Source organism: Solanum verrucosum, unplaced genomic scaffold (genome assembly GCF_900185275.1).
Source record: "Solanum verrucosum unplaced genomic scaffold, falcon-dt-bn FXZP01000277.1, whole genome shotgun sequence".
Lineage (NCBI taxonomy): Eukaryota > Viridiplantae > Streptophyta > Magnoliopsida > Solanales > Solanaceae > Solanum > Solanum verrucosum.
This window is the reverse complement of record NW_026019945.1, coordinates 1291729-1317752: the sequence shown is the minus strand read 5'-3', so window position 1 is coordinate 1317752 and position 26024 is coordinate 1291729. Positions and strand designations below refer to the sequence as shown.

The 26024-nt window shown below is 30.0% G+C and overlaps 2 protein-coding genes and 1 pseudogene across 2 annotated transcripts in view; 2 read left to right on the top strand and 1 right to left on the bottom strand.

Annotated features, from left to right (window-relative positions):
- LOC125807431 (polygalacturonase inhibitor-like) overlaps window positions 1-26024 on the bottom strand; it is an 88710-nt pseudogene that overhangs the window by 10986 nt on the left and 51700 nt on the right.
- LOC125841061 (glycerophosphodiester phosphodiesterase GDPDL4) overlaps window positions 1-26024 on the top strand; it is an 80396-nt gene that overhangs the window by 51667 nt on the left and 2705 nt on the right. The window contains exons 2-7 of the mRNA XM_049520071.1: window positions 21287-21576; window positions 22627-22920; window positions 24000-24115; window positions 24303-24804; window positions 24945-24983; window positions 25511-25795. Of these exons, the coding sequence (XP_049376028.1) occupies window positions 21468-21576; window positions 22627-22920; window positions 24000-24115; window positions 24303-24804; window positions 24945-24983; window positions 25511-25795 (1345 nt within the window). The 5' untranslated portion in view covers window positions 21287-21467. The remainder of the gene's footprint in view (window positions 1-21286; window positions 21577-22626; window positions 22921-23999; window positions 24116-24302; window positions 24805-24944; window positions 24984-25510; window positions 25796-26024) is intronic.
- On the top strand, window positions 8441-9108 carry LOC125806900 (putative lipid-transfer protein DIR1). Its single transcript, XM_049486660.1, has one exon. It carries the CDS (start codon window positions 8571-8573, stop codon window positions 8883-8885), a length of 315 nt encoding a protein of 104 aa, XP_049342617.1. The 5' UTR covers window positions 8441-8570; the 3' UTR covers window positions 8886-9108.

The following is a 26024-nucleotide window of genomic DNA, read 5'->3' as shown; positions in this document are numbered from 1 at the left end:
GTATGTAGATACTTACCGAAAAAGGGAATATTTGTCCGAATAACTAATCATTTTTATCAACCTCAATGCTTCATAGTTTGTGAGTTCAAAAACATTTGGATCCGTCAAAATATAAGGGTCAGATTGGGCTCGCCCCATAAATTTCAAAACACATGATGTAACTAGTCCAATCTATATTAAATTTCATTTCTTATTTTTCTTGCTTTTGTACGTATCAAATGATAACCATAGATAAATGTCATATTGTAATACGTGAAACAATTCGATAAGCATTACCAAAAAAGTAAATTAAACTAGTTAATAAAACTTGAAATATATTTGTTAAAGATCAATAGTGAAAGTATTAAGTTATTACTCGATAAAATAGAAACAACAAAATAACATTACATCTATCTATTATGTTTGAAAAACCTTTACGATTTTAGGAAAAAATTAAGAATAATGTTTGAAACAATTTTTTAGGTTTGTAAAATAAATTGCAAACATATAAATAAATAATTTTATTTTTTAAGATTATAAATACAATTTATATTTTATTCTTTAAATTACTGATACTTTCAACTTAGAGATGAGCTTGTGATCTTATGAATATTTTTTTTAAAGTAATGACTATTACCCGAGATGAAATAAATCTTGATTACGAATGTAATCGACATATCCATCGTCAGTGCATGTTGTGAGCCTCTTCATGTGTTTTACTTTTACAACTTGAGAAAGCCCGATATACTGCTCCACCATATCAGTCATACTACATTGTTAAAAATAAATCTTGAAACATTTTTTAATAATAACATACAACATATTGATTGATTAATTTGATCAAATTAAAAATTATTACTTAGATGTATATTTACTTACCACACAGTGGAATGATCATCAGAATAATCACGTTTAAGTAGCTCAGCTGATGTATATTATAGGAAGCTATTTATTCAAATATGTGCACAACAATTCTCTTTCAATTTTTTTGTTAATTTAAACTTCACGAAATGATTTTCTGTATTTAATTTACATGATCAATATTTGCTAAGTTGTATAAATATAAATAAATTATGAAATATAACATAATCATTGGTGAGATGACGGTAAAATATTGTCGTATTTTATAAAAAAGTATGGCACTCTAATATTTAAGAAAAAAGTAATAAAAGTGCAAATTTGCTAGAAGGAAAAAGAAAATAATATAGTTGTTACTACTTCACTATCGGACCAAAAAATAAATAGAAACATTTAAAAGAAATGATAACCTTCAATTTGTATATATACATATTTATGTGCTAATCTAAAAAATAAATCAACTAAATACTGCAAAAGAAGTTGGGAACATATAAAATAAATTATAACCTTGGATTTGTATGTGTACATACTTATGTACTAATCTAAAATATAAATAAATTGTGTAAATAAAAATATAACAGAAGTATTTTCTAAAAAAAAAAAAAGAAACAAAAGTATTTCCAATTGATAAATAAGAAGGAAACAAAAGCTTTACCCACTTTATATAATTTTAACTTCCATCATCCATATAAGTAGACATCAAATCAATAAATCAAGGTTTAATGAAACAAAAAAGGAAAAAAAAAAGTATCATTCCACCCTATCTAATTTAAACTTTTGTTGCCCTGCCCATAAATTAGACATATACGATTGAAATATATATGGGAGAATATGAGAAGTGAATGGCTTATAACTGATTTGGAATATAATATTTAATGTAAAATCACGTCTTTTTAGATTCTTGAATGCAGCATTGCAGACTCAAAATTGAAAAATGTCGAGAGAAGTATCCTTATGCTATTGTGTAATGAGAATTAAATCTTCTGAGTTTATAAAGGTAGTTGAAGATCAATAGGACCAGATTTTGATGAGAAGTGCAATACTGGAATTACTGGATTTTTTGGCTTTAAATATAGATATAATTGTGCAACCCATTAAGATGTTAAACATTTGTTAAGAAGGCTTTTAAATTTCTTGAAAATGGTATATGACATGGTATTTATTCTAATGAGTTCTTGACCTAAAACATAAAATGGATTCACATTTAATATTAAGACAATTCATAATTACAATTTACAACTAACTCTCGCAATTCTCCAGCAATAGTTTCACAATTGTGCTTTAAATTTTCTTAAACAACGTGTTTATGACCTTTTAAATTTATGTAAAACAAAAGAGGAAATTATTAAAAAAAGATGAGAAGATAAATAACTTTTAATTAATCAAATATTTTAATTTAGTATAGGGACAAAATGGTAATCCAATTTTAACTCCTACTTGTGTAAGTAGTGAGATTGTTTCCGATAAACCTATCAATTATCTCTAGTGGTATGCACATGGCATAATCTCAAACTTATTTTATACGACCAAGTAATTTTCAAGGTCAGTGACACACTGTTTGAAACTCGGTGGATAATAATCCATTCCTCCATCCTTGTCCACTTAAATATCAAGGTTCAAACTTCCCATCACCAAATCACGACACTATTTAACAAGATGAGAGTTTTTTTTGGAACCCCGGGACAACCGCAACTGATACGGCCTCTGCCATAGCCTCTGTCCTTTGGGTGAGCGCTCTGTGGTGAGCACTTGCGCACTGGGTAAACCCCCACGGTGTAATAACCTGCAAACCACACGGGAGATGTAAACCGCACCAAGCAAGCCTTATGCGACAGGCTATGTTACTATACCAACTTTTTCATAGATAAATTCTCTCCCTAAAACCTCTACATACAAGTGGAACCAGAAACAACTAATAAATCATCTACAAGAGGTCCCTTGATCCCAATGGAACCAAAACGACTGATAAATTATCATTGCTGCCTTCTAAATATGCTTTCTGAATGAGTTGATGAGCCAATAATGATGGATTTGAATAGTCCTCTACTTCATTTAGAAAATCACACACTGCTTGGGGAGTTACACTTTCAAATATTCCATCAGATGCCACCACCAAAAACTCATCTTTTGAAGTTAAAGATAGCCAATCAGTCACCTCTGGATCAGCTATGATGCCATATCTGAAAAAATAGCACAACAAATCCATCAACGTTATGATATTCACATGTTATATGCATCAAATACACACACACACTTACGGATTAACCGCCTTCAAGAAGTCGTACCTTTTCAAAGGAACATCACCAATAGCTCGAGTCATGGGAAAGTGGCCCATGAGAAGAGGAACAAAATCAAGGATGGATTTAAATACACCTCCAGAAGCTTCAACCCTAGCCTTCTCGTCCAACCTATGTGCATTATGATCACTCGTCAACTCCTTGGCGAAAAGACCAAAGGAAGCAGCACCTACACAATGATGTCTCAGAACACAAATCAAAATACAATATTAACATGTACTATTTCAGCAGCAGTATTTGTAACCTGCAATACTAAACTTATTCTGAAAAACATAAACTCTTGGTAATAGGATAATTGAGAAACTATAACGTACAGTATCAACTGATCCCCGAGGATGACAATACTACTACTAGGCCAATGATGCAAAGTTCGAAGCTAGGTGAATAATAGGTCGACCACTTTATCCTTCTCCACTTAACTACCAAGTTTTTCTTTGTGGTAGGATCTGAACCCATGGCTTGCTTCTCCATATAATCCTAATTGGGGTGTTACTATCTTTCAAGGGAAACTTAAAAATTTCGTTCAAAAAATTTACAAACATCATTATGAAAAGGAAAACAGAGGAAGTATCAAACTCGTAATAACAGAAGGGCATAACAACAAAAGAGAAGAAAATATCACCCTCACCGTTTTCATGAGATATTTCTTTCTGATAGCAAAGAAAAGCCTTTGAATCACCAACATTTGCAACTAAAACATGATTGTTATATATGAGGGAAACAACAGCAGTAGAACCCGCATAAAGATGATATTCGAAAGCAACCTAAAGAATGTGAACAACCAAGTCATTAAGAAGTTAAACAAAAAGAAAAAAATATCACTAGTATTGTCCTTGCCTTGGTGAATTCTGCATCAATATCATTAATGGTTGTTACTAAAGAAGATTTTAGTATTTCCTTCAAGTCAGAAGATTGTTCAATACTGTTGTTATTGAGGTTAACAATAAACTTGTCCAAAAATATCCTTGCGGCCATATTACTAGCAGAGGATCCAATATGACCATCAAATACTGCCACAGCCCCAATCCTCACCTCTTCAATGTCGCCGCCCCCTACATCATCATAGTCTAATATGTCAAAGTTCATACAACAAGTGTGTGTTTGGAGGTGCATGGTATATGTATGCATATTATAAATTCAAGCTAATTAAACATTACCAGACAGAGGAATCGTAAAATTTAGGTCACATGTTACTCGATCCTCCTGGTATGACCTTCTTCCTTGCGACGTAGCAAAGTGACAATTTTGAGTTGGAGTTGGAATCGACATTGTCTTTTTTTTAAGAGAATTTACATCTCTTAATAGTTTTTCCATCAACTTAGATTCAGGTTTAAATTCAGGTTTAGACTTATCTACCTTAAGATTGATAAGAATTCCAGCGACGCATGCCATAAAAAATCCAAATATCATAAAATTCCTCCCATTCCAAGCCCTAATCTGTTTTTTCATCATATTTTTACCCCTGAAAAAAAATAGCTTTTTACTCTATTGTTTCTTCTTCATAATTTCGAAAACTATATTGCATGAAAAAAAGAAGAAGAAGAAGAAGAAGAGAGAAATAGTACCTATGTCTGGCCATATCGACGGGGAGAAAACAGCAGCAGTAGCAAATAGCAATTGCCAACCGGAGACGATGAACCCTAGCTCTGTTCAGCACAAGTTTGGGGCTTTTACTACACGAAATATAATTTGAAAAATTGAAAGTAGGCAAACAGGGAATTCAGTAGGGGTGGATATTCGGTTTTTCGATTTTAGGTTTTGAAAAAGTGTATCGAATTACTTTGGTTCAGTTTGATTTTTTCTATTTCGGTTTAGTTTGGTTTGATATTTTGAAACGATTTTCGATGCAATAAAAAATAAAATGAGAATAAAATCAAAGTATAACACATTTAAAAACTTAAAATCATGTTAAGTTATGATGGCTTCATAATGGAACACTTACTGTGCTTAAAAAGACCATATTTGTCAAAAATATTGTGCCTTCAACTATTGTTCGAGGACATGACGGGTTTTTTTACCTGATGTAAATCAGCAAATATATATTTGAGTTTCTCTTGGAAATTGATATTTGAAGTTAACTATTGTAAATTTGTTTATAAATAATTTAATTGCTAGTTGACTTTTTTTTTTCTTAAGGAAATGCATATATATATATATATATATATATATATATATATATTAAATAATTATTAAATTGAAACGTTGGTTTTGAAGGTTAATATGACTCAATATGGTTTTCATTTCTCCCATCTCTTCGATCCTGCATTTACATCTTTGATTTAAACATATTAATGTTAAATAATTATGAATAAAAAGGTATTTTGAATTCCATATGATTGTGTATACGGGCTCTTGCTTATTTCGACTTGCTATACAAGTGGATATAGAATACAGTGCGACCTAGCCACCTGAAATTACGAGGAAATGTGAATTGTAAAAAGATGTTCTATTCAGACAATTTGCAACTTTAGTTGTTGTGATAGGAAAAGATAATGTTTACGAAATTCACATAGTAGGCATAGTGTGTCAACGTTGTGAGCAATTCTTTAATATTGTGCTAAAAAAAAATAAAGGAACCATTTAAAAAAGACATGGCTAAGATGGCGTGCTTCTTGTTTTTTCTCTTCTTGTTTTATTTCTTCTTTTATGTCTTCTTGTTACTCCGGTAAAATTTCAACCCGTACCAAATGCTACCCAAAAGCACAACAGATGTCAAATAAGCGCAGTAACAGAACATGCTGCACAAATGAAAAAAATCAATTAACATCACCAAAAATTGAATTAAACTAGAAATTTTTTTTGAAAATATTTCTTAAATTGACAGTGTAAATAGTACAGTATTACCCAGCATGTGTGAAACCAACAAAATATGGATGTCGAAGTGCTTCATCCACTCTGATACACAAATTTGGGTCGGCCCTCATGAGAAGCCAAACGAGCTTGAGAAGCTCAATATCTACCAATCTAAATTTGAAATAATAATAAATTAATTTAAATATGCATGAATGAATAAAGAAATATATATGTGAAACACTTGACTATTACCCGAGACGAAATGAATCTCGAATACGAATGTAATTGACATATCCAATGTCACTGCAAGTTGCGAGCCTCTTTATTTTTTTTACTTTCACAACTTGAGGAAGCCCGATACACTGCTCCGCCATACTAGTCACACTACATAATAGTTAAAAATAAATCTTGAAACATATTTTAATAATAGCATACAACATATTGATTGATTAATTTGATCAAACTTAAAATTATTACTTAGATGTATATTTACTTACCACACGGTGGAATGATCATCAGAACATTCTGGGAAGCATATTATTAAAATATGTGCACAACAATTCTCTTTCAATTTTTTGTTATTTTAAACTTTACGAAATGATTTTGTGTTTTTAATTTATATGATCAATATTTGTTAATTTGTATAAATATAAATGTATTATGAATTATAACATAATCGTTTGTGAGATATTGATGGTAAAATCTTGTCGCACTTCATGAAAAATATGACACTCTAATATTTAAAAAAAATGATAAAATTGTGAATTTGCTAGAAGGAAAAAGAAAATAATATAATTGTTACTACTTCACTATTGAACCAAAAATTAAATATCAAAAAATAAAAAATAGAAACACATAAAAGAAAGGATAACCTTGAATTTGTATATATACATATTTCCGTGCTAATTAAAAGAAAAATGAATTAAATACTGCAAAAAAGTTAGGAACATATAAAAGAAATTATAACCTTGGATTTGTATATATACATACTTATGTACTAATCTAAAATATAATCTATTGCGTAAATGAAAATTTGAAACACAAGTATTTTCTAAAAAAAGAAAAATGTATTTCCAATTGATAAATAAAAAGGAAACAAAAGTTGTACCAACTTTATATAATTTTAACTTCCAGCATCCATATAGTTAGACATCAAATCAATAAATCAAGGTTTCATGAAACAAAAAAGGAAAAAAACAAAAAGTATTACTCTACCCTACCTACGTTAAACTTCTGCTGCCCATAAATTAGACATATAGAATTGAAATATATATAGGAGAATATGAGGGGTGAAAAGGCTTATAATTAATTTGAAATATAATATTTAATATAAAATTATGTCTTTTTGGATTCATCAATGTAGTATTGAGACTTAAAATTGAAAAATGCCGAGAGAAGCCAAAAGATTTGTAATTGATATGTCCTTATGCTATTGTGTAATGAGAATTATAATCTTCTCGATTTATTAACGTAGTTTTTTTTTTTAAACCTCCCTAGGAGCTCCCACCCTTTTTGCTCCCTTGGTGACTCGAACTCGCAACCTTCGAGTTGGAAGTGAGGGATGCTTACCATCTGAGCAACTCCCTCTCGTCTATAAACGTAGTTGAGAGATCAATAGGAGCAAATTTTAATGAGAAGTGCAATTACTGATTTTTTGACTTTAAATATAGTTATAACCGTGGAACCCATTAAGATGTTAAACATTTATTAAGGCTTTTAAATTTCTTGAAAATAGTATATGACATGGTATTTATTCTACATCTAAAATTTTCATAGTGCAGCTAATGAGTTTCTTGGCCTAAAACATAAAATGGATTCACATTTAATATTAAGACATTTCATAATTACAACTAACTCTTGCAATTCTCCAGCAACTGTTTCACAATTGTGCTTTAATATTTCATAAACAGCGTGCTTATGACCTTTTAAATTTATGTAAATTAAATAAGAAAAAACAAAAAAGGAAATTATCAAAAAAAAAAGATGAGAAGATAAATATGTTATTATTTAATTTTTAATCAATCAAATACTTTATAATATTTTAATTTAATATAGAAATAAAATGGTAATCCAATTTTAACTCCTACTTACGTAAGTAGAGAAGTTATTTCAGTCAATTACCTCTAGTGGTCAAGCAACTCTCAAGGTCAGTGACGCACAGTTTGAAACTCGGAGGATAATGATTCATTCCTCCACCCTTCTCCACTTAAATATCAGGATTCAAACTCGTATATATATCTGCCTGACGTGTTGCACTCTTAACCGAAGTCCGGAAGCAGCATAATCTCAAGTTTATTCTCACACTTAACTTAATGCATTATTATTAAATAACCAATGATCTGTTTTGTAGAAAAAGATCAAAAGTCCGTGACCCTAAAACTCACATGCTAAGTTCACAAGAGTTACAGTTCAAATAAACAAAATCCAAGTTTATTCTCACACTTAACTTAATGCATTATTATTAAATAACCAATGATCTGTTTTGTAGAAAAAGATCAAAAGTCCGTGAACCTAAAATTCACATGCTATGTTCACAAGAGTTACAGTTTAAATAAACAAAATCCAAATCTTGTCACTTTCCATCCCTTGTATTGCTTATATAACAACAAACAATTCCTTCTCACTTCACAATTCATCATCAAAATGGCTAAATCATACAGTACAATGATCTTTTTGCTTTTTGCACTGATCATGACAGTACAAATTGTAACATCAAATGCTGCAGAAATACCAGAAACTATTTGCAAGGTCCCAATCAATGAACTTGTAATATGTTTACCTGCAGTAATGGGCAAGAAACCTCCGAAACCGACACCGGATTGTTGCACAGTTCTACGCAAGGCTGATACACAGTGTATGTGCAACCAGAAATCTGAGTTGGGGAAATTTGGGATCAGTCCTGCAGCTGCAATGAATCTGCCTAAGCAATGTGAAATTGATGTTCCTCGTGGATGTTAAGATCTGCGTACACTCTATCCTCTTCAGTTTTCACTTGTGGGATTTCACTGGATATGTTGTTATGAATGTTGAGAATTGTTGGGACTAATTTAAGATAAGCATGTATTTTAACATGAATTTGTTTTGAATTGTTTCACTTCACTTTATTGTGAAGTTGACATTGTTTTTATGTGTGTGTTTGTAATTTGTGTTATTTGAGAATTTAAATAAACTTTCTTTGAGTTGTTGGGTTCGGTTATTCGTAAATGTATTTTTTTTACACGCACCGACTATAATAACTATGCCTCGATCCGTAGCAAGTTGGGAGTTTCGACTATATGATTCTCACTGTCAGTTAAGCTTGTCTTGAGTTTCTACATCGGCTATTTAGGAATGGTATAGTCTCTATATATAGTCTTGGACAATCATTATCTTAAGAGCTCGTTTTTGGGGTTGAGATGAGATAAGGTTCATTTTTTTATCAGTTTCGATCCAATATTACAAAGTATGTTGTATAGTGACAAAACATCATTAAAAAGTATGTTGTATAGTGATGCTTCATCGTAAATTGACTAGTTTTATACTGTTCAATTACCATGTGTATCCTCTTTTATTCGTGCTGAAGATCGGTAATATGAGCAAACTTGAACCTCAACAAAATAGAGCCTTGTTTGTTGACATTGAATTGTCATTCAAATGGAAGCCCAACTCATCATAGGCCCAATGGGCTTTTTGAGAAGTTGAAAAGCCACTTTGAAAATTGATAAAACTACTAGCACATATATTATTGTAGTTATTTCATCTATGACATATATTATAGTACTATTTTCAAGCTATAACAGTAGATTTAGACTTTCAAGTTATAACATTAAAAATTTCAGGTTATAACAAGTTAAAAAAAAAAGAAATGTTTTTATTAATTGGAAATTTTTTTTAAAATAAATAAAAAGATAAACAAAAATTAAAAAAAAAAACGGAATTAGAAATAATAAAGTAAAAAACTGAAATTGTGGGCTGTAAATTAATTTGAATTTATTGTAGATAATTAATGATTAGCATGAAATAAGGGATCCAAACTAATTAAGAATATTCAGTTTCCTTAATTCACTCTAATTTGTTAAAATTAATTCAAAATTTTGATTTTAAAAATCAATTTCCATTTATTTAATAAATGATTAATCTATTTATGGTTTTTTATTATTAATTAATAACATGTAATTAATAAGGAAAAAATGAAAAAAAACGGAAATAGGGGTGTCACTTAAATTTGAATTAATTTAAGATAATTATTAATTACCATGAATTAAGGAATCTCAAACTAATTAAGAATATTCAGTTTCCTTAATTCACTCTATTTTGTTAAAATTAATTCAAAAATTTGATTTTATCCATTTTTCTTCCACGTTTCTCTCTCTTTAATTTTCTTCCAGAAATTTTGTCACTGGAGACTAATTGAAGTTTTTTTTTTGTTTGAAAAATCCTATTTTTTTGTGATGGACAACTACGTATCAATATTAATTAAACATGGCGGAAGATGGGATCCTTTAGGTTAGTATTTTTAATTGTTTACTATTTGTATTTGGATTTCAGTGAAATGAAAAAAAAAAAAATGAAATTGTAAATCACATTTTGTGATTTTGTTTTTGTACATCGTCACTATATTGAATGTGTTATGTTTTTTTGTATAAACAATATGTTTTGTTCATAATACGTATTAGTTGTTGTGAAAATATAATATTAGTGATTTTCTTGGTAAGTTTCTGTTTTTTGGTAGGGGTTTAATGTCACTATATTTTTTGTTTTTTGGTTATTTTTTATACTGGCAAAACAATGATTTCGTGAGAAGTTGCCGCAATATATGAAAGATTTGAGTATAAATGTATAACATATAAATATTTTTATCTTTGTAGATTGGGTACGTAGATCAAAATTATAATATTGATTACTTTTTTTTTCCTGAAAAAATAAATTAAAATGTATAGTTTTGAATGAATTTGTTAGTATAAGTGTAATGAATTTGGTATGAAAGTGTATTCACTAATGTGAAAAAAAGGTTATTTAGAATTTTGAAAAATTGTATGACAGTTGTTTTAAGTTGATATGAAAGTGTGTTAACTAGTTAGTAAAAAAAGTTATTTAGAATTTTGAATAATTGTATGAAAAATGTTTTAAGTTGGTATGAAATTTGAAATGTTATTGTTTATATAAGTTTTGTCAATTATGTATAAATTTGTGTGAAAGGAATGAACTATTTGGTATGAGAAACGTATAAATTTGGTATAAATGATGATTGTATGTATGAAATTTGTATTTAAGTGGGTATGAAATCTGAAATTTTATTTTTTAATGAAAATTGTTTGTAGTTTACTGTCTGAATGATTTTTGTATGAAAAAATAATGATAAGTGTGTATAATTTTTATTTTTATTTTGTATTATGTAAGACTAATTGTTATTTTTTTTTTTAATGAAACGGGGAAATATGTTGGTTTTCAAATGGAGGGGATTATATATGAGTATTCTAGTCTTTATAGTGGTCTAGTAAGTGCGATAACATCGCAGCTAATGATAGATGCGAATATTCACAATATAGAGATAAAATATATAGTTAGTGATAGATGACCCCTGTTAGTATCCACAATGATGTTGGTGTGCGGGTTTTTTTAGATCAAAAGAAAGCTAATGTAGATTTCTTTACGATTTCATATACTTGGAAATAAAATTTATTCCAAATTAATATATAAGATAGTGTAAATATTTGTACATGTTTCCGATTTCAGATTCCAGATTTCATAGACGTGAATCATTAATTATTCATACAGATTTCATATACTTGGAAATAAAATTTATTCCAGATTAATATATAAGATAGTGTAAATATTTGTACAGATTTTAGATTCCAGATTTCATATACGCGATTCATTAATTATTCATACAGATTTAATATACTTGGAAATAAAATGTATTCCAGATTAATATATAAGATGGTGTAAATATATAACAAACTTTATACCAATCTTATTCAAGTTTCATTCCAACACGAACTTCAAGTTATATCACACATATTATACCAACAATAAATCAATTTCATATAATCACACAATGCATATCATTTGTATACCAATATTATATCACAATTAATACAATATCCAACCATCAAACATTAAATTCAGTGTCATACACATATTAATCAAATTTCACACACATTTCATTCATTAATTGTACAATTTGGATACACACTGATATTTTAAAATAGTGAATCCAAATGGTATGAAGTTTGTATATTACTAGTATCCTGAAATTATAATAGCCAAACAGTAATTCATATGTAGATGATATCTGATTGGAAGAAAACATATGGTATTATATATCATGAAATACTTAAACACAAAAAAGTTGTCCAAAAGTAAAAAAAAATAATAGCATGTAATTCTAAAAAAGTAGAAGGTGCAATCAACTATTTCAAATTTCTTGTATGTGGTCTTGGTGTAGAATAATTGGTGGTATCCGGAACATGTTCTTTTGCTATGCGAGGTCCACCAAATTTGCTAGCAACCGTACCAGTAACTTCACTCTCACTGATCGCGCCATCCTCACTCTTTGTATATACAGTTAATAGACAATCACACTACTGTTAAAACACAATTCATACCATTTGTATACCACTATTATATCACAAATCATACAATATCCAAGAATCAACTGTTTAATCGGAATCATATACATATCAATCAGATTTCATACACGTTTCATCCAAACAACTATTTCGAAAATAATATAAGAATAATGTGATATTTTTAAAGAAAAAACAGTAGTTTTAATAATGTGAAAATAAATTGAATATAATACTTACCCTAAGAATTTTTTTTGTCTTTTTTAGGTGTTGCTCAGTCGTCAAAACCATCTACAAGATAGACATTCATTGATTTTCACAACTTCAACATTCAGTGATTTTTTTCCTTTTTTCTTTTTTTATTCAGTAACAAAATCAGAATCAGAATTAGAATAAGAAGGGGTTTCAACATTTTTCCCCTTTCTCTTCTTCCCTTTCGATTTATCGGACTCACCATTTAATTTGAGTCATTTTTTTTCTTTCTGTTTTTGATCTTTCAATAGAGATGAACCACCCCTAGTCAGAGTTTCAAACAATGTTTGGCGACAGTGTTTGAGTCAAAATGTTGAAAGATGGAGCATGAACTTCATCCGTATAAGTTCCTTCGACTAATAGAGGGCTCTTTTGAGGAGTTACAACCGTTTTCTTCAACATGATTTTGTTGAAAAAATTAAATTGAATGGAGGATTGTGAAGTTGGTGTAGTTTGGTGGTGAGAAAGATGTGATAGATGAAGGTAAAAGTGGGTTGCTGTGTTAATGGCGTGTAGAATTGGATGAGGGTGGGGGGAGGGGGTGGGATTGACGTATGGGCGATTTGGAGGAGGGTGGGATTGACGTAGGGGAGGTGGTAACAGTAAAGAACGAAACATGTTGTAGGTGAATCCCTATATCTATGTAACTGATAATTTCAGATTTAAAAAAGGAACATAAATCAATTTAATTACATATTATTAATTAATAATAAAAAACCATAAATAGATTAATCATTTATTAAATAAATGGAAATTGATTTTTAAATAAAATTAACTTTAAATGATATGTCATAACTCGTAAATAAAATGTTGTAAGTAAGAATTGTTTAAAAGTATGTTTAAAACCCGTAAAATTGACTCTTAAATGTGTATAGGGCGTGATTTTTCCAATATTATTGTCTGATTTATGCAAATATTCCTTTTATACCCCCATTTATATTTTGTTCTTATTTTTAAAAGTTGTACAAGTATATAACCCTTGAGATCGATAAAATATTAGATTATCTTCTAACGTTTATAAAATTTCAAAATATTATCTAATATTTTTTCATTAAGCAAATTAAATTCTTACATCGTAGACTAAAATGTTCATAATTTATAAAAATTTGTCATTTGCTAAACAGCCGTCCTAGAAAGCGAAAATTTAGTCTATTATTTTTAAGTATTTCAAAATCAAGAAGTCAAGTCTTCGTTGGTATTATATTGTAATTAAATTACTAGTGAATATGACTTGATAAATGGAAAAAAAAAAAAAAAAAAGACATACAATAATGCTAGGAAGTAATTGACAAAATAACAAAAAAGTTGCAAAAGCTCAAATTGAATGTGTAATAAATTACATCATCGTGCAAACAACTACAACGTCGTTTTCTGTTGAAGAATTCTTAAGGCCACACAAACGCGTATTGCTGATATGACCTTTTTCGTTTCCGTTCGTTATTTGATATTTATTTTGCGTTTCGACTAATTTAAATTTGTGTCATGTACTTATTTAAGAGAATAACATTTTTTATCGAGCTTGATCCTGAGATCTATCATTAATAATGAAAGATCTTATTCATCCCGCTATAATTCGATGCGGTTAAATTAGTGATATATCCCAACGGCAACTTGAAGCACAACGTCATTGTTCAAAAGTTGTGGGCCTTTTTTTTCAGGTTTGGAAAGATCAAAATTGGCCTGGGGATTGGATTTAATGCACAATTCTTTAACTCTTTTTGTATAACGAGTATATATATATCAAGGTTTTCTATTTTCTTACCAATAGTACTTTTTTTTTTCATTTTTACTTGTTTATCATATTACAAATAGATGTTTCTTTTTATTTGTTTAGATTAAAATAATAAGAGATAATTTATCACTTAACTTCTAATTTATTTTTATTATTAACTATAATAATTTTATAAAATATGAAATTTATTATATTTAAAGTGTAATATAATAAAATTATTATTTATTTATTACTTTTAAAAAAAATATGTTAAGTAAATAATAGTAGACAAATAAAAACGGACGAAAGAAGTAGTTGATTCTTTTGTTTGTCGAGATTGACCAATAAAGTGACAACTTTACTTTGAGAATTTCGTTTCGTAATTTTCATAAAGAAACAATAAAGTAGACTTTTAATTAGTTAATGAAGCCTCATAATAAAAAGATTCTCTTAGACTTTCATATTCAATTTTAATAGACTTTCCTATTTAATTTAGTTTTCTTGAGTCTAAAAACTCTGAAAAGAAACTTTTAGAAAGCATACGTTAAACAAGTATTACACGACATAAATTTAAATTAATCGAAACTTCAAAATAAATATCAAATATTTGATTAAAAACAAAAACAAAAAAATATTTTTCTCTCATTGCTCTCTTGGACTATTATAATAAGAAAAATGAAATGTCCAATATAACGAGATATAAGTTCTACGTTTGTTCACATGTCTCTTTTCCATCTTCTCTTGGAAAAAAAACAATTAATATTGAAGAGTTTTAAATTTTACTGATAAAATTTTATAACAATGACTATTTTTTTATTATAGTAATTGCAAAGTGAATTTATACATTTTAGCCAATTACAAGAGAGCCGTCTCTCCAATTTGCTAATTCGTGGCGCCATGTGCGGCCATATGCCTAATTAGTTCCCACCTAGGAACTTTCTTATACAATAAATTAATTTTGTGACATTTTTTATGTTGTGATATTGTAACTACTTATAATTAAATCACCAACAAAACATATGATATTATATTATAGTATTTGAATCTAAAGTACAATATGAGATAAGCTCCTGCATCATGTTTTTTCTATTGGTGTTCGGAGTTTATATTGAAACTCTAATTAAATTCAGGTCGTGCATTGCATCGCTCATTCGTGGAGTTCCTAACAACTTTTTCTTTATATCTAAGGTTCGAATCTGAAACACTCTAAATAATTTTATTTTATAATAATAACAGCATACTCAGTATAAGATAGTGAGTAGAATTTATCACTAGATAATTCGTTGCTAGTATGTTGTTAATTAGAATAGTGACATATTTAGCATAAGTTATCCATTTTTCCTTAAAAAATATTGTTATTATTATTATTATTATTATTTATAGAGAATTATATAATAAGGTGCAAGACCATGCTAAAATGACTATCTTAAGATTTTTGTTTCAGAACATTTTTTTATTAAATAGAGATTAAGATAACTAATTATTTACTTTGATTCAAACTCTTGTTTGACTGTAAATTGAATAAAGAACATATTTACCACTAATAACCACTAAGATATGCTAACCCATAAGAGACAAATGTTTCTGACTTCCTAAATCCAATAACCTTGCCAATTGCATAAACATCGCGAAATAATGACAGAATCAGAACTTTTTTTTAATTATTTTTTTTAAAAAAAATATACAAATAAATTAAACAAACTCAATATTTACTAATTATTATATATGAATAAAATAATTTTAACTCTTTATTTATAATATAAGTTTATATAACAAAGAAAAATTCAAATAAACCCCTTACGTCTCTAATTTCGTTTCTGAGTCCATAAATTTCATTAAACTACAAAAATTTTCAAAAATCCGTTAGATTTGTCTCTAGCTCACCAATTTATTTTAACTATTGTCCACATGCATTGTTTTCAAATATTTTGTTTTGTACTAATAGACATAAATTATTATTAGAATTAAAATATCGTTTTTTTTTACAAAAACATCTTAACTGGACTTGTCGATATTGGTGCATAATCTATAGTATTTTATTTTTATGTTTATTAGTGACTTGGTGCCCACTATGTCATTTGTACAAATTACTATGCACGTAATTAGATAGAAAATTAGAATATAACTTTATGCTCCATCCATTAATAATAATAATCATATTTTAAAATATTATTTGATATTATACATCCATGAATTAGATTAATAAAGTCGTGATTTCATAATATTTTGTGCAAAATCTACTCACCAACCGTTGTACCCGTCAATTTATATTTTTTTATTTTTAAAAAATAATACAAAGTTGAGTCTTCTGACCGACCATTGTTTATTCAATAACCAAAAAAACAATTCTCACTACTTATTTATTAATTTTTATATAGAGAAGGTAGATGAAACACTTAAAAAAGAAGGATTACGATGAGCATCCATGGTAATGTTGAATAATAATTGGTCAACTCTATTTTATTTTATTTTATTCTTAATTCTCATTCATTGAGAATTCAAATTTTGGTATTGAAGTTGTTTTTATGGAGTTTCGAACTTACTCTAGTTAAGATATTTTTGATGATTTTTTTTTGGATCATAGTTATTTTATGAAAGAACAATTTATAAACTGAGTACTTTAAATTGATAACAAAATAATTAAATGGCTTATAGAAAAAAGTTATAAGTTTGATGACTATTTAAAGAATTGGTTAACTTATCGTTTTTATTGGAAACACTTATCTTTTAAAGTGAAATTATCTTAGAACTCAGATTAGTTTAACTCCAAAATGGATATCGAAGGCAGGATAGTAAACCAAAAAAATTACAATGGAACTCTTCATTCACATATAAATACTTGAATCATTGAAGTTTGTAAAGGCATATATATATAGTAAGCATTTTTTCCCTTTTAGAGTAGCTAGTAGTGGTAGTACTTTTGCCTTTGGATCATAAATCATAATCACTCGGTATGGCAAATGTAGTGCAAACTTTCATTAAAGCTATTTAAAGTTTATTTGCTTATCATGGATGATGTTGACACTACATGTTCATCTTAATTATAAATTGATCACTATATATTATAGTATTAAAAAGTTATACATATAATATATGGAGAGAGAGAGAGAAATCAAGGTAATATTGTATATAGAGAATATGAATGTAAGTTGTTAGATTACTTTTAAGAATGAAAGTCCCATTATATTCTTGACCTTGAGATAATATTCTAATTTTTCTATGTTTAGTTGATTTCATTGAAAAAATAGAAAAAACAAGTTCCATGAAAAATTGTCTCCCGGCCACCCCAATTACCCACATTGATTGCCCTGACTGACAACCATCTCTAACCCCGTGAACTTCCTCTGAAAATGATTCTGAGATTTACGCTTCTTGCATTCAATCTTTAAGGAGTTTAAATTAAGTATACTATATTTTAAAAGTTATAAGTTCATGGGCTACTAATTTGTACTTCGCATCTGACCCCCTACCATGAGTCCTTGACTCCTGTCTCTCCGACTCTCCCAACCACCTTTCATCACCCTCCACATGACTACCTCTATTCTCATAGTATTTACTTATCAAACATTGTTTTTAGAGTTGAGGTTCTATCAGAAACAATTATGCTATTTTCTCATATTAGAGATAAAATTTGCGTATAATCTATCTTTTTTATATCTCACTTATAAAATTGCAAGAAAATTATTTATGTTTTATGTGAAACATTTTCTAAGTATATGTTTCCATAAATAATTTTTTCATTTGTACCAAAAACACCCTTAATGCAACAATACAACTAGAAGAATCAAGTTAAAGTTATGTGTATTATTAGATTGGCATATTCAAATTAAATGACAAAAATAGTGCAAGTCACATCAAAGACTCCCCATAGCTGTTGTTTTTTGTTCATCATTTTTCCAAAATTGTGATTCTCATTATATCATATCTTTAATGTCTTTTAATTGTTTGTTAATTTGTTATATCCTTGACTTTTTGAATAAATTGCGTAGGCAAAAAAAATTAGCCGTAAGCCAGCTAGTATATCACTCTCAAATACATGCATTTTACAAATAATGTAATTAAAAATATCCCTTTAATGGACCGTACGTGAAGAATTAATCACTGAATTTTAAATATCATAAAACTAATTATAGAAGAAGAAAGGGGAAAAAGAAAAAGCATAGACAATACATATTATTTCTTTTTTAATTATCAACCAGATTATTAATATATAAATTTGTTGTCTTAGCTGAATTAGTCAAATTAAAATACACAAAATCTTCAAAGGAATGTGCATGTACGTCGAGACCCGAGGGGATTTATCATGATATCATTCATTGCGTGGCCTACATTTTAGAAATTGTCAAAAACATTATAATAAAAACTAGTTGGATTACTTGGATATCAGTATGGGTTGCGGTGTAATAATGAGATTGCTTCGTCCTCAATCAAAATCTCAAATTTGATTTTTGAGTTTGGAAAAAAATCATGTTGAGAGCTTTACGATCAAATGGACCATGCATGTGATCCAAACTTAATCAACGCTCTAATGTGAACTCCAAACCAGGTGGAAAACAAAAAATGAATAATATGAAATCACACTATTGATGGATTATATTATAAGGGAATTTTTGTTTGAACTAGTACTCTATTTTATTATTATTTGGGTCGTTAATTATCCAACTTCAAATTGGCATTTTTATCTCTTACCAATTTTCATATGAATAAAAAAAAAAGTTTTAAAAAACTCGTAATTAGAATTATATTATAATAATATATTCAGTGTAATTTTATAAGCAAGGTTTAAAGAGAATAATGTATGTGTCGTCTTTATTCCTGCCTTAGATAAATAAATAGATTATTTTTAATATATCATCGATTCAAATAACATATTTGAAAACGCATGTAGAATTTTAATAGTGATTTCTGCTATGTTATTTTATTTTCAGTTTCCTAAAATATACTTAAATTAAATAGGTGAATGTGAAAGACATCTACGATTTATGGTAATATTATTTTATCTAGAAAAAGCCAGGCATGTTATTTGTAGATTACTATTTAATATACCTGGACCTAAGCTGAAACCCGAATTGAAAAATGGATCGGGTCAGAAGTGGGTCCCACGAACAACGTGATCCGTTTTGTAGCGTTTCTTCTTAAACATTTTATTTAAATAAAAATAAATATCCATATTAAACCAACTCAATTTATGTTAAATAAGTGATTTAATATAGTAAAAATACATATTCATTAAATTAATGTATGAAATATATAAGAGAGAAGTATTGTAAACACTTTTGAACTTAATGTAAATTTTTAGTTTCATGTTTGAATTATTGACCGTCTTAAAAAACACTCTTCTGCGTGATTAGCTGAATTTTGATCTGACACATGGCGTAACAAGTAGTCTCAAATTCTCGTAGGAGAATGCGACTGTTAATAAAAAACCGAGAGAAGTGTTGAAAACACCTCTAAACTTGACGATAATTTAGTAGTGTATTTCACTTAAGTTGCAAAATTATGAGTCTATTTACGTTAAATTAATCAAGTAGATAGATATTTTTAATACGGTTAATAGTTCATAAATGAAATTAATAATTGAACGCAAATATAAACTTTTACGTTTTGTTTTGTACATACGGATATTTTAATTATTGGAAATTGTGACACGTAAGCAGAGGAAGCTGACCCATGTTTTGGTCTCCGCTTAGCTGTCTACCAATCAAACAAGCCAGCCAGTCATTGATCAGCCAGCCGTCCTTTCAGCTTAAATGGCTCCATTATTATAATTACTGCCATTACTAGTCATTATGTTTAACAAGCTTCATTAATAAGGCAGTAAAACAGTAACTCCCTGTTCGGTTGTGTTTTAAGATAACTAATTTTGGTCACAAATTTGAAATTCATCTTATATTATTCACATTTTAGAAATAGTAGTTTTAAATTTGTGGAGACGTTGAGTTTCTACATTGATGTGATACATTATTCACATTTTTTCCACTAAGAATATTTGAACCATGAATTTGAAATATTCTACTTTCACATAATTCATAGACTTTACAAAACAATCTACATAGAGACTGAACTGTGGACTGAGGGAATAAAGTAAAAAAAGTAGATGGACAATTATGAGGTCTTGGTTCAAACTATCAAGGGGTATAATTATTTGGTTCATGCCATAAGATGACATATTTTGCTATTAAGTTTTATATTATGCATGTTTGATTGAAAATTTATTCTACACAGATAAGGGTAGAAGATTAATACGTAGTTAAGAATTATCTTATTACTAGCCTATTCATATATTTTGCTCGATAATAGTATAGAGCACCATATTTGTATGAGTATTAGCATTTTCATTTCGACTTTTGTAACCTAGTATCACTCGGTACTATTGTAGTTTTAACTTTTCATCTCTCACATCTTTAATTGTTTACTGTATTTTGATTATCACACTATTTTATTATTATAATTGCTATGTTTTCTTTTTTCTTTCTATAATTGAATTTGCTCCACTTGTGCAGAAGGTCTTTCGGTAACAGACTCTCTACTTCAATGAGATAATGATAAAATCCGCACACACTCTATTTATGCTTAAAAATAAAATTTAGTTACGATTGACTAATATGTATTTTTACTTCATTAAATTATTAATTATGATATACATTTATTGTTTTGATATGAACACGATAGACTGAGTTTTTACCTTTAGCAGCCAGCATGAGCCGCTGAAGATATTTAAATACAGCTATTATAGCGAGAGACGCGTAATGAAAGCATCGGCATCCATTAGTACAACTATTAGTTGTATGCATAAATAGTGCTAAAATATTTGCCAGCCTGAAAATAGCCCACACCCCTCTAAGGCAGGCACAAACACTCACACACTTTCTCTCTCTATCTATCTGGTCTCAAAGTCTCCTTAACTTGTCAATCATCACACTTTTTCTTCACACAAATCAGCTGAATCTCTCCATATTCTCCTCCACCTCCGTCACAAACGGAAAAAAATTCCGCCGGAAAACGATTCTCCGGCTAAGCACGCCGGAAATGAGGAAAATGCGTTCTGTTTTATGTCTCCTGCTACTTTGTTGCTCAGCTGCATTTGTTGCTGCTCAAAGATCTAGCAATGTAACCTCTAAATGGAAAACACTGAGCGGTAACTTTTTTTTCTCTCTCTAAATTTCTACCTAATAAGTTTAAGCGTAAGCTTACAATATCTCCGGAAGTTCAGATTAGCTATGAAGGAATTGAAGAGATCATGATAAGTTCTTCGGATGCGTTATATTTTGAGTTTTTTTTTTCAGCTATAAATTTGTTACAACAGTTGCTTGCTGAGTAGACTCATGTATTTCAGAAAAATTATCAATGGAAGTTCAATTTAGCTATACGGATACTGAAGAAATCGTGAAAAAAAGGTTTAGATTCCGTAGTTTAGAATAGTTTTGCCTATAATTTTGTTGGATAGTAACTGGAGCGGGAGAATTGTTAGGATGATTTGTTAGTTTGAAGTATTCTTCAGTGTCCAGGCGTTTGAGCTATTTTATGTTGATTATTTAGTGAGATTTCTGATCAAGTTAGTTTAATTAGGGGAAAATCAAAAGCTGCATCTAGGATGTGATGGATAGTACCTGTTAATAGTAAGCTCGCTGCTCAGGAAGCAGTGATTTAACTGTTGCAGTGGAGACATCTGCTTCTTTAATTCTATGCCGGTAATGGTTGTTAGTATGATGCTGGTACCTGAAGTTGCGATAAAGAAACCGTTTTGAAAGAACATACATAAGCCAATGTTTTTCTGTTTTTTGCAAAGTTTAACTTTTGATTTTCAATTGCTTGCCATTGCCATGGTCTTTTAGATTTTGGAGAAACATGCGAAGATGCTTTCAATATTCAAAAGAAAAAAAATGTTCTCTTTGCAACTGTCTTCTTATTTCCCACTGTAGTTGATGCAACTCTGTGGCAGCAACTCATACCTAAATCACCTCCTCCAAAAAAGAAAAAAAAAGATAGAATGAAAAGAAAGAAGAGTTCCCCTGAATAAGGGGGCAGAACTCCAGATAGGATTTCAATGGTGAAAAAGTTAGCACTCCTTATTTGTTAAAATAGTCAGTAGCAGTGTTCTTTTCTTTGCCTATTCGAGAAAATAATGAATAAGATTCTATTGTTTTCATTGTTGTATTTAGACTAAATCCATCTTTCTACTTTGTAGGAGATGCACCAAAAGTCATAGCTCGTGGAGGATTTTCTGGGTTACTTCCTGATTCAAGCTTTAATGCCTATATGTTGGCAAAAACAATTAGCTCGGCTGATTGGGTTGCTTGGTGTGATGTTCAACTCACAAAAGACGGGGTTGGCATTTGTTTTCCTGATATCAAGCTTAACAATGCTTCTGACATCGATCTTCTCTTCCAAAACAAGAATAATAACTACTCGGTGAATGGAATTCCTCAGACAGGATGGTTTTCTATAGATTTCAACATCAAGGATTTGGCGCCTGTCAGCTGTAAGATTAAATCATGACCTTTTGTATATTTTACTATATGCTTCAGACTTTATGGTCCTATATATGTGAATGACTGTTTAGATCACCAGTTACACCTAGTAAAGAACTTGTTTTGGGCAATGAGTTTACACAACAAAGCAGCCGGTTTTACCTATCATATGTAATTGAGAGGCTTCTCCGCTATTTTTGTTTTACTTAATAAACCAATTGATTTCAGGGATTTACTAATTTGGAATTTTAAATGGTGCTTAGCTTCTCTGTCTTTGTTTTGCCATTCTTTTGCTGGTCTGTGAAGGTGGTACAGTCACTTCCCTCTTTTCTTTTAATGCGGGACAGCCCAGGTTCTGGTGCCATACCATTATAGTGTGTCTAAAGCCAGTATGTACCTGTATTTATTTGGTTCTAAAACAATTCTGATATGTTGGGACTGCATTTATCATTTCTTTTACATACTTATGCTTCAAAAAGGGTTGATGATGAAAAACTTAATTTAGGTTTTCATTTTGTGGAATAACTGTGGTCCTATCTTTTAAAAGTTTGACTCTCAGATGAAGTGCTAATTGGCAGTAATTCTGCATAATAATATGCTAGTATTATTTGTATAGTCAGTCCCAAAAAGAATGACACATTTCTATATTAAGTAATAATTTAACTTTAAAATATCTATTTTACCCTTAATGAAATGATTTATAGCCACACAAATTTCTATCATTCATTTTAGATCACAAGTTTTAAAAGTCATCCTTTCTTTCTTAAACTTTGTGCCGAGTCAAACTATCTCACATAAAATGGGACGGAGGGAGTAATATATTTTGTCATAAAATTTTCTCCCCTCCCTCAACCACTATCTTATTTTATGTTTTAAAAAAATGTAGAATCAGATCACCTTAGAAAATGAGTTGCCCTGTGCATTTCCTTAGGACCCAAATAGATCATATATGTTTATGGCAAAACATGTTGCTGGTATAGTCTAGAGAATCTCTCGTTAGAGTTGGACTTATTGTTATGGCTTGATGAAAGTTAGCCTCTGGTGATCTGAAATTCTACTAAAAAGAGATTAATCCTGATGCCTGGAACAGTGATACAAGGAGTGTATTCACGGTCGCCTAGATTTGATGGCACTCCCCAACAAATTCTTACTGTCCAGGATGTAGCTACCCAAGTCAAACCTCCAGGATTATGGTTGAATATCCAGGTATGCATTTGATTACAGAATGCTTTTGGTAATTACTTGTTGCCTACTTTCAGTTTTTCAATCTCTAAGAATCTAAAAGGAACAGTTTGATTATCATACCATGCATTGCTGCATTTGATGTGTGGTATGTTAAATATGTGTAGGCATAACAATTATTTAACTCATTCTTCTGCAAATACATTTCCAGCATGATTCCTTCTACAGGCAGCACAATCTGAGTATGAGAAGCTTTGTTATTTCCCTATCTAGAAGTGTTATTGCCAACTATATTTCATCACCTGAGGTGAATTTCCTGCAAAGTATCGCATCGCGATTGAATCTACGAGTGACAAAGCGCGTTTTCCGGTTTCTCAACAAGGATGATATTGAGCCATCAACAAGTCAAACATATGGTTCTCTAGTAAAGAATCTCACATTTATTAAAACCTTTGCGGCTGGGATTCTTGTTCCCAAAGACTATATCTGGCCAACGGACAGCAGCTTGTACTTGCTGCCACATACATCGGTTGTTTCGGACGCTCATAATGAAGGACTTGAGATTTACGCAGCCGACTTTGTTAATGATGCACCTTTTGCTTATAATTATAGCTATGATCCTGTAGCTGAGTATTTATCCTTTATAGACAACGGTGAGTTCTCGGTGGACGGAGTGTTATCTGACTTCCCAATGTCTCCATCTGCGTCAGTAGGTAAGTGATAATCTATTTTGATTCTCTGTATTGAGAGTGTGCTAGTATTAGCTTTGTTTACTGCTTTCATAGTGTCACTTGTTTGGTCTACTTCTTTCTGTGGTACTTATCCAGGTTCCTAAACTTTTCTAATCTTGCAGATTGCTTCTCGCATTTGGGTGAGAATGATAACCCTCAAGGTATGCTGTTGATATACACGCTTTTCCAGAATGATTTATGTTGTTTTATATGTTTAAACATTTTCATTGAAATCTTTACAATGCAAGTTATCTTGCAAAGCTTTCACATTCTCTCACTTTTGGTTAAAAATGAATTGAACATGGAGTCAACTAATTTCCTAAATTGAAACCTTGAATTTGATTAACTTAACTTTCTAAGTAAATGAGCTTCACCCTGTCCAACTTTGTTCGCATGCAACATTCCATGTTAAACTATGCATTATTTATACGGACATAAATTATGTATTATTTTACTGCAGTACAATGTGGAATATATTACATGTATTAGCAATACCTAGATGTCAGTATCTAATGATGAACATACCTTATAGTAGGCGTCCCCTGCACAAAAATCTCTGTTATCACTTATCATTCAGCATATAACAGTTCACTCTAAGATATCCATGCATAACTAGTTCACCAAATGGCGGCATACTGATTATCCATGTCCTCTCTCTTGTTTTCTCTCTTCCTCCTTTGGCGTGCAGTAAAGCTTCAGATTATCGCACCTCAAGGAGCAAGCGGTGACTATCCTGGTTGTACAGATTTAGCATATACAAAAGCTGCTTCCGATGGTGCAGATATTCTTGGCTGTCCTGTCCAAATGACAAAAGATGGAATACCTTTCTGCCTTGGTTCAATTAATCTGATAGACACGACGACTGCGGCCCAATCGCCATTCAGCGACATCGCTACCACTGTTCCAGAGCTTCAGATAAAAGATGGAATACTCACCATCAACCTTACCTGGAGCGATATTCAAACGCTGAAACGTAAGCTGAATCATCTGTTAATTTGTAGTGTTAAATTATGTGGCTTATCTTGTTTCAATCTCACTATTGCATGCCTCTGCATCCGTGTGATGCCATCTGTATCTAATTTTCTTTATAAAAGAAAAATGGAAGATTGCATGCCTCAAGAACTTCTCTTCTTTGCTTGCCTGCAAATATATCTATGCCACAATTACTTCTTTCATTTGGATCAAGACTGTTAAAAATTGTA